The sequence below is a fragment of the Arachis duranensis genome, chromosome 1, assembly GCF_000817695.3.
Source record: "Arachis duranensis cultivar V14167 chromosome 1, aradu.V14167.gnm2.J7QH, whole genome shotgun sequence".
Taxonomy (NCBI): domain Eukaryota; kingdom Viridiplantae; phylum Streptophyta; class Magnoliopsida; order Fabales; family Fabaceae; genus Arachis; species Arachis duranensis.
This window is the reverse complement of record NC_029772.3, coordinates 38,669,058-38,679,763: the sequence shown is the minus strand read 5'-3', so window position 1 is coordinate 38,679,763 and position 10,706 is coordinate 38,669,058. Positions and strand designations below refer to the sequence as shown.

General features: G+C 37.0%; 1 protein-coding gene across 1 annotated transcript; it reads left to right on the top strand.

Moving 5' to 3' along the window:
• Window positions 1-7,608: 7,608 nt before the first annotated feature.
• Window positions 7,609-8,127, top strand: LOC107486254 (uncharacterized). The gene is made up of 2 exons (XM_016106809.1): window positions 7,609-7,803; window positions 7,864-8,127. The coding sequence occupies exons 1-2, from the start codon at window positions 7,609-7,611 to the stop codon at window positions 8,125-8,127; spliced, it is 459 nt and encodes a 152-aa protein (XP_015962295.1).
• The last annotated feature ends 2,579 nt before the right edge of the window (window positions 8,128-10,706 follow it).

The window sequence follows — 10,706 nt, the reverse complement described above, 5'->3', positions numbered from 1 at the left end:
AAATAACAAGTGGCTCTAGCAATCTGATGAACCCATGGAAATGAAAAATGAACAAATAAACAAATTATTGCTGGCAAACACCAAGAAAGGAAGAAACTATATACACCACGTAATAGATTGCACTGCATTTTTACATGAAATTAATACAAAGAAATTACAGTGGAGTGAAGCTAACCTAAAGATACTCAAATATGGTGCTGAAAGGAAGCTTTAAAAGGATACCACTATCCACTGCCTGCAATAGTATGATATTGTAGTAAGGCTATACTTATTAACAAAGATAAAATGGAATTAGAAGAAAGAAAAACAATGAATTGAGAAAATCTTAGCTACAAATATTACAGCATGATGATCTACGATAGAGGTCTTCGCTACTTTAAAATAAGCCTCACGGACTGAAGTATATAACAGTGACGGACGTCAATCGTATAAGTTGGGATTTCTCAAAATAGGACTAACGTTGCAAGTATAGACCCAAACCCGACAATCGGTTGCCGATCAAATTTGAAAGTTCACAAGATATGTCACAACTCAAAACCAATTTAAACCGAGAGTATTTGACTCTCGGGTCATCTCCCAAGGATTCACTTAAGAGGCAATGAGTGTGCAAATTCCGGTTGTAGTGATCAAGGGGTTGTCAATGAAGAAATGAACATATAAAGCAATAAAAGAACATGCAAAATTGTAATGATTGAACTAATGAAGAAATTAAAGAACCGACTATGTAATATAAACAAGTAAAGTATAAAGGATATTAACATAGCAATGTATGGAAAATTGAAAGCATAAAAAGGGGTCTTGGCTTGGAGTGAGCTAAGGATCCTTTCCTTGTTGGAACCACAACTATGCCAATTATGTTGAATTAATCTCACTTGATCAACCCTCACATCGGAAGCTAAGTTAAATGAGCATAAGTGTTCTTAACCCACAAATCCTAAATTGCTTGCTAATTGCCTTAGCAACAACTTAGCGTTAGTGGGAACAAGAACAATTAACAATCCAAGGATTGACACTAAATGTTGGACATTCCAACTCTAGGAACCCACTTGCTCACTTTATACAAGCCAAGAGACAAAAATTTAGCCTAAAACCATGTTTGACATTTTGTCAAACACTTGGCGGGAAAAAAGCTTAAACATGAGAAAAATGAGAAAAGACTTGAAACCAAGAGCAACAATTGATCTCAATCAACAAGAATAGCATAAGAAATCATAGAACAAACATCAAACATCAAATTCATCAACAAGAAAATAAAATTGCAAGAGAGAAGCAAAATTGAACTATAACTTGAATTAAAAGAAAGAGTAATGACAATATAACTATAAAGAGTAATAACAAGAGAATACTTACAAAGAGATTAGCAAATCCAATGATCAAAAATGGAAATGGCACTTGGAATGTAAAACCCTAATAAAACCCTAATGGAGAAGATAAGAAAACTTAGAGAAAACTAAATCTAAAAAACTTTCTATTCTACTCCTAAAGCTATACTAATGCTATGCTATCTTGTGTGTCTCATTTCCCTTCCAATATGAGCTAAAAGACTTCATAAATGGGCCTCCAAAGCCCTGGAATCGCGAGTCACGTGCTTTTCTAATGAGATCATGCGTGGACACCTGTGCGGACGCACAGACGTGTGCGTCCGCACACTTTGCAAAATTCCCAACCCGTGCGTACGCACAAGTAGCTGTGCGCACGCACACTAGGCGATGCTTGACAGGACGCGTGACGCGCTCGAAATGATCCACGCGCTCTGCTTGGACTCCTGTGCAGACGCACAAGAGGCTGTGCGCACGCACAGGTCTCTGAGCTCATTTATTTTTATTCTTCGAGTTTCCTCCACTTTGCATGCTCTTCTTCCATTTTTTCCATCCCATTCCTACCTTATACACCTGAAATCACTCACAAACACATCAAGGCATCGAATGGAAGGCAAATGGAATAAAAATAGATCAAACTAAGCACAAAAGAGCATATTTTCATAATCAAGCACAATTTGGGAGGAAGATTCAAAAACATGCTATTAAAGGGAATAAGTGCAAGTTTATATGATGAAATCCATTCAATTCTAACCAAAATTCACCATCAAATATGGATTCATCAATTCCCCCACACTTAAACACTAGTATATCCTCATGCTAAACACACTCAAAGGAGGTAGATGAAAGGGAAAATGACTTATGCTATATACTACTTAAATACATGCAACTATCCTAAGGCTAATAGCAAAAAATGTGCTACGATGAGAGTTGGTAAAAACAAACCATGAAATTCCAATCCATCATAAGAAAGCTTGAGGGCTAATGTAAAGAGTTCATGCATTAAGATCAATGTCCAAAAAATTAAATCGAAATTTCAAAATTATTCAATCAAACAACTTGCAAGAAGATACAATATAAGGAGCAAGAATAACAATTTGCTCAGTGTTTAGGGTTGAACTACTCAATTCTCCTTTTATCTTGCTTTTCAAAGATTTGCAAGTCATCTAACAATTAACTAGTATTTAATGCATGAATAACAATTATCATGAGGTCTTTTGAGGGATGTAATGGGGCTAGGGTTGAGGTAGGATGAAATAAGGCTAAGTGGACTTAAAGAATTAGTTCTTTGATTAGCTTGAGTGTCCACCTATTCTTATATCACCTATATACACTTAACAATATAACCTATCTACCCATTCCCTTTTCTTTTTCTATCTCACCTCACTCATGTATTTTCTTTTCAAACATGGCATATGCATCCTTTATTTAGCTCTTTATTTTATACTTTGTTATGCACAAGTTTTTTTTTTGGAAGAAGCACAATTCGAACTACGAATGCATATGTCTTCATTAATGAAATGCATGAGCATTACCTAATTGCCAAAAGATTTTTCACAATAAGCTTATGCCTCCATCACCAATGTTTCCCAAAATTCTCCCACACTTAGACTTTACACACTAATCCACTCAAGGTAATCAAAGAGTAATTTGGGGACATCAATGGTCTTCCACTTAAGGGGAGTAATAATGTGCTATCATCAGAACAAAAGGGGATTCATAAGCTCAAAGTAGTTCACAAAGGTGCATGCAAGGGTTGGCCATATATGTTAGTGAGTTTATCATAAAAAATGACCTCAATCATGCTAAATGCATTCAAACACCAATACAGGACATAAAGAATCATGCAAATCAATGATTACAATAAAAAAGGAGTAATAATCACACACAAGAACAATATTATGGTTGAAAAGATGCAACCATCTATTAAAGCTCAAGACTCACAAGGTATGTTGTTCGAGCTCTTTTCCATGTTCTACAAACAATTTACTCTAAGCAAGTTGGAAAACATAATATTTCCTTCAATTCAATCAATGGTACGCCCTAGAAAAAGACTTCATGGAAATTCCTTGGTGTTTCACTAACTTATTCATTCTAACATGCAACATGCAAGTACTAACTACTAAATATCTATAAACGATAAAGAAATATTTACAAGCAACCAAACAAGATAAAATATACATAAAACTACTCAAAATAAAAAAAGTACTACAAGAAACATTGCAAAAGTGATTTGAAAAGAGAAATTTTTACCCCCTTGGAATCATCGATCCTCCCCCACACTTAGTTTGTGCACGGTCCTCCGTGCATGCTTATGCTCCGGGAGGATGAAGAGGGGCCACTGTCAGCTAGTGGACTCAGAAGTGGGTTGCTCCAAATGCTCCTTGTGGTGGATATAGTGCAAGATGTCTTCGAATACTTCTAGAAGAGAATGAAGAAAAGGTAAAACAGTTGACGAAGTTGGTAGTCTTGGTGGTGGTGCTGTGGATGTCTTCCTCTTAGAGGGTGTGGTGGTTGTTCTTCTCTCCAAATCTCCCCTCGGAATGTACTTGTTGCCTATAAGGACCCTAAACATGATGTCTCTCGGATGCCACTCTACCCCCGCTGCTGTTGCAAAAGAAATGTTGATGTTCTTTTTCTCAATTAGTTTCCATACTGATGTGTGTAAAAGAGGCAGTGTAAGAACCACAACTAATCAACTGATTAATTAAGTAATTAATTGCCCAAGTTAGATTTCGAAAAGTTAGAGAGAGAATTTGAGGATTTAAAGGTGATTTTTGGACTTAGTGGGTCTTTCTGAGTCAGAAAATGTGCTTTCTGCGAAAAAACTGTGAAAAACCGCGAATCGGCTGTTAAACCAGTTCAAGTCTGCCCAGTACCATACAAGAAAAGTGAAAATCATCAAAAACCTTAGAAAAATATTAGAAATTGAAAACCGGGTGTTAATTTTAAAGGTTTGCCCCGAAGTTGGACCAAACGCGCTAAAAATGCTAATGGTTGGACCGGGCCCAAGTTGGGCCCAAGCCCAACATATAAATAGAGTCATTAATGACTCACTTCAGCCACAACACACTCAACACACTCACTCATGCTGAAAAGAGAAAGGGGAGGAGAGGAAGAAGAAATACTATTCACCCATATCTTTTCTTCCCAATATCTTGATCTACGGTGCTCCGATTTACATGCCGTCAGCAGCTACACGTTCCTTGCGACAAGCTCTATAAAACCCATATAAGAAACTGGTAAGGAAAGCTCAAATCATTCTCATTTTCTCTCCTTAAAATTTCGGGTAAATAGGGTTTTTGGTTAAATGAGTTTTTGTGATTTTGGATGTTTTGGTTTGCTTTTAGCCTTGATTAGCTTTGTGTTTTGACATCCAAATCTGTGGGAGAAGGTAAGAGCCATTAAACCCTTGTTTATTTGGAACCTTAGGTTGATTTGGGGTGATTTATATGTATATAGTTTGATTATTGTGGCTTTGGGAGCTCTTGGAACCTATTTGTGCTTCTTGGAGTGAAATTGAAAGCTTGGTTTGTGGTAGGAAGCTTGGTTGTGCTAAGTTGGATTTTGGGTGCATAAAGGGAATTGGCCAAGGTATGGTTTCGGTTTCCTCTATGTAGTATATAATATTCATGGACACTTAGGCTAGTGACCCATAGGATAGGATTGAATTTAATTGGTTGTTAAGTTGTTAAATGATGGTATATGATGATTTATGAGGAATTAATGATTTATGGTTTTGATTTTGATGGATGATGGTAATATGATAATGATGATTGATTTGTGCAACTTGAAAAGGAGTAATGATGACGTAAGTGACGTTGAATTTGATGATTTGGCATTATGGTTGTAAAAGTGTGATATATTGGTGTTAATGTTGAGGATGATGAACTGTGAAGGGAAATGTGGTGAAGTTGGTGTATTATGGTCTAACAGGTAAATTTTGATGAAATATAAGGATTTTAAATGGTTTGGTATGATGTAGAATGTGTATGGTAAGAAAATGTGTAAATGGTGAAGTTTGGTAAAATTGGATTTTTGGTGAACTTTGTTTGATCATAACTTTTGGCTCGGTTTTTGAAATTGATTGAAATTTGTTTAGAAATAAAGATCTTTGAAAACCCTTTAAATCGATATAAAGTTTACAAAATTTGAAATTTTGTAGAGGAAGTTATGATCATTCAAAGTTGGTGTTAAAAATCTGAAATTCTATAAAGTTGCAGAATTTTATGATTTCTGATATGTGCGGATGCACACTTGCTGAAATTTTGACCTGTGCGGACGCACACACCTATGTACATACACAGGCAGGAGAGTGCATTCTGTTTACAGCGCTAGCACAGCTTGAGCGCGCACATATATAAGGAAAAATTTCAACCTGTATGGACGCACACGTTGGGAAGGCCAATCTGTTGGGGGCGCTGGCACAGGTTATGCGAGTGAACAGATTCTGAAAGTTTTACCACCTGTGCATACGCACACCCCTGTGCGTACGCACACATTTTAAATTTTCCTGGGCGTGCGCACGCACAGACCCCTGTGCAGCCGCACACGTCCTATTTCTCAAATTTACTTGTTTTCAAATATTCTATCTTCTCAACAAGGTTGCAAGCTCCTATAACAGCATTTTAAAACTTTTAGGCCTAGTTTTGAATATTAGAATGTGGGATATAACTTAAGGGTTCTAGTATATGATTTCATGATAAATTAGAAAACGGAGGCCTAGGTTTCTGGTGTGCTGAGAAGGGTTTGACGTTAGGTGAAAGATGATTGATATATGAGATGAGGAATGATGAACTGTTGATATGTGGATACTGAGTTATGAATGGACAGTGGTTGAGATGAGTCGTGGACTCGGATTGAAGAGATGGATCTCTATATACTGAAAATGCTTTTGAAAAACCACTGAAATAATATTTTTATATGATATTATGAGACGCTATGCGCCTGGCAGGGACGGTGGTTAATCTCGCCTGTCGAGGTAGCGGCGGCGAGGACGGTGGTTAATCCCGCTATGTTGAGATGTGAGGTCTGAGGCAAGAGTGTCCCGCTCACATTTCTTCGGATCTAGAGGGCGAGCAGGTGCCGATACCTGGACAGTGATCCGGGCACTATATCTCAGGGGTTTCCGTATGAGAAATCCGAAGGGCGACGTCTCCATGGAGATGTGTCAGGTTGGCAGTTGAACCGACAATGTGATATCACAGCCAGTAGGACAGGCATTCATCATATGCATTTCTATCTGTTTGTATGCTTTGTTTACTTGTAATGGCTTGCATAATTGAATAACATGTTTACTTGCTATCTGAATTAATTGCCTTATATCCTTCTACTTGTGTTTTACTTGCATTGTATATTACTTGTGTTTTCTGCTGGGATTGAGGAGGTTTGGAAGGCGGTGGCAATGGGATCGCATGGAGGATCGGTTGGTGAAGGCTGTGGGATAGTGGTGTTTGAGTGGAATAGAAATCCCCTAATATAGATAACCTGGTTTATTTTAGTCAATGTTGGTATATTATGCTTATTTGTTTTAGAATGCTTTTAAGTTAAATTTTGTGATGGATATGGAGCTTAGGATTGCCTTTGGCATCCCGAGGTCTTATATCCTACATCATTGGGAACTGTTACCATACTGAGAACCTCCGGTTCTCATACCATATCTTTGTTGTATTTTTCAGATGCAGGTCGCAACCCACCTTGGTGAGTTGCTTTGGATGGTGACAGCAGCAGAGAATCTTGGATTCTTTTGGAGTCTTTTGTTTATTTTTGTATATGCATCTCTCACTTTTGTATTTTGTCCTTGCCTAGAGGCTTGTATATGAGAGAACTAAACTTGTATAAGCTATTTCTTAAACTGTCAAGTTTCTATATGGTCTGTATGTGGCTAGCCAGCTTAAACTCCGTGAGTCGAGGCTAGTTCCTTATGATATACCCTATTATACTATTATCCTGTTTATATTTCATCTATATCTTGTGCCTTAAGTTAGTAGCTGATCTAGTACGCTTTGCGCTTTTAAATCCTATTTTGAGCTATATTCTTCATCGGGCTTCTAGATATTAATAATTCCTTCTATATATGATATGTATGAGCTTTGATATTGCATAGCATACTTGCTTGTGAGTGCCTGTTTGGGATAATTGAAGCACTAGGCTTTTGATATTGAGACTGATCACCTTGATATCGATTGTTTCGTGTAGACAGGAACCCTATATGGCTACTCGTGGACGAGGTCGAACACGTACGCGAGAAAGTAGGAATGAGCAACCAGCTGACAATCATGCCGAATTCATGGCGGCCATGGCGAATCTCGCTAATACCATGGAAGCTAATGTTGCTACGACTCTGCAAGCTGTGCAGAGATTGGTCCAACCGGCCGAGAATGGAAATGGCAATGAGAATGGCGAAAGGAACACCAATGATAATGCTAAGGGTAACGGCGATAACATAGGAGGAGTTTCGATGACCTTGGCGACGTTCCTCAAGGTTCATCCACTAGCTTTCTGAGGATCCACAAATCCTATTGAAGCTGACAACTGGTTCCAGGCTATGGAGCGTGCTTTACAGGTGCAACATGTTCCCCTCAATCAATATGTCGAGTTTGCCACTTATCAACTAGCGGGAGAGGCCCAGCTCTGGTGGCAAGCTGAGTGTCATTTGCTACAGCTTCAGAACGCTGACATTCCATGGGAGGTGTTCCAAACGGCTTTCTATAAGAAATACTTCCCCGAGTCTGCAAGGGAAGCAAAGGAGATGGAGCTAATACAGCTGAAGCAAAGTTCCATGTCTGTGGTGATGAGTGGAAATTAGATTCCAACACAAACTCACTGGTAAGTGTACCGGGTCGCATCAAGTAGTAATAACTCACTTAGAGTAAGGTCGATCCCACAGGGATTGATGGATCAAGCAACTTTAGTGGGTGATTAGTCTAGTCAAGCTAACATTGATGGATTGGGTGAAATTGAACAACATAATGTAAATTGCATGAAAATAAAGGTGCAGGAGGTAAATTGAGCAGAAATTATAAAGTGCAGAAAGTAAATTTAACAGAAACTTAAAGAGCGAGAAATGTAAATGAGCTAAAACTTAAATTGCAAGAAAAGTAAATTGCAGAAACTTAAAATGCAAGAAATATAAATTGCTTGAATCTAAAGTGCTGAGACACTTAAATTGCTTGAAGAATAAAGGATTTAGGAACTGGGATTCAAAATAAAACTGGAATTGTAAAGTGCAGAGAAGTAAAAGATGAAGTAGATTTGCAGAAATTCTAAAACAGAAATGAAAGTTGCAGAAGAATTGAAAATCAGAAGTGGAAACTTGCTTCAGACTGAAACTTAAAGAAATAATTGAGATCAGATCTTTAATTCTTCAATTCAAAAAGTAGAAAAACAGTGGAACTCCTAGAGGAAGAACTCCAAAGAATTCTTCAATCAAAGTTCACAAACTCAGAATCAGAAAGCAAAGGTTGCAGAAGAAAGAAAATGAAAATAGGAAACAATCTCCAATCCAATCTCATTTCTCTAGAATTCAAAAAGGAAAGTTAAAAGAGAGCTCTCTATTCTACTTGCTCCCTATTGAAGGTAGCCTCCTTTCTAAAATGGAACAGATGCCTTTATAGGCTTTTTACAAAATGAAAAATGAAATTGAAATTGAAAACAAATTACAATTAAATAAAATTCCTAATCTAGTTTGTTCTTGTGTCTTTGAGTGATGATATGGGCTTTGCTTGCTTTGGATTTGAAGAAAGATGGGTCCGGTTAGCCTTGGTTCAATTGGTTTGGAGCATGGATCAAGGTTGCTAGGTTCAATTTGGTTTGAGGTGTGGGAACCTTCCAGGGGAGCGCTCGGTCATGTAAGGCAACGCAGCACCCAATGCCTTGTGTCAAGCTTCAATCTGTCCCGTGCTAAGCATTGTGGGTGTAGCGCTCAGTTAACCAAGTTAACGTAGCGCCTTTATTTGCTTGCACAAGGTCCCCCTTTCGAGCCTTGGTGGCTTCAATTGTGTGTGTCATGCCTTGATTTTCTTTTGGTTGAGTCACGAAAATGCTCACTAAGTGAGCGTAGGGCTCACTAAGTGAGCGCTGGCCTTGGTGCAAATTTGGTGCGCGCTTGTCTTGATTCAGCGTTCCCCCCTTCGAGATGCAAATTTGCTTGTCTTGATTCAGTGCTCACTAATATCCATACGCTTATCTGAAATTCCCACCAATGAAATGCATAAGTATCTCTATCCTATTTTATGTTTTATTTCTCTTTTAATTATCAAAACCTCATAACCATTTGAATCCGCCTGACTAAGATTTACAAGATGACCATAGCTTGCTTCAAGCCGACAATCTCCGTAGGATCGACCCTTACTCACATAAGGTATTACTTGGATGACCCATTGCACTTGCTAGTTAGTTGTATCGGAGTTGTGTATTACAATTCCGTGCACCAAGTTTTTGGCGCCGTTGCTGGGGATTGTTCGAGTTTGGACAACTGACGGTTCATCTTGTTGCTTAGATTAGGTAATTTTCTTCTTGTTTCAACCTTTATTTTATTTTCAAAAAAAGTTTTCAAAAATCTTTCTTCTTTTTCGTTTTTCCAAAAATTTTTCAAAAAAAAATTTTAAAATCATAAAAACAAAAAAAATTTGTGTTTCTTTTTTGAGTCTAGAGTCAAATTTTAAGTTTGGTGTCAATTGCATGTTTTTATTTTTCTAGCATTTTTTGAAAACTCATGCATGGTGTTCTTCATGATCTTCAAGTTGTTCTTGATGATTGTCTTTGTTTGATCTTGTGATTTTCTTTTTTTGTGTCTTTTCTTGTTTTTCATATGCATTTTCAATTTGTTAGTGTCTAAACATTAAAAATTTCTAAGTTTGGTGTCTTGCATGTGTTTCTTTTCCAAAAAAATTTCAAAAATATGTTCTTGATGTTCATCATGACCTTCAAAGTGTTCTTGGTGTTCATCTTGACATTCAAAGTGTTCTTGCAAGCATTTTTTGTTTTGATCTTAAATTTTCACGTTTTGAGTCATTTTTGTGTTTTTCTCTCTCCTCATTAAAAATTCAAATATAAAAAAAGATCTTATCCGTATTTGACTCATAAATTTCGAAATTTTTGGGTTGACTTAGTCAAAGATTTTTAAAATTTATTTGTTTCTTGTTAAGTCAAGTGAAAATTTCAATTTAAAATTTCTATCTCTTCAAACCTTTTCTAAAAATCAAATCTTTTTCATTTTTTTCCTAATATTTTTGAAAATTTTAAAATTTGATTTTCAAAATCTTTTTCTTATTTTTATTTCATAAAAACCTTGCTAACAATTAAGGATTTGATTCAAAAAATTTCAAGTTTGTTACTTTCTTGTTAAGAAAGGTTCAATCTTTAAATTCTAGAATCATATCTTTT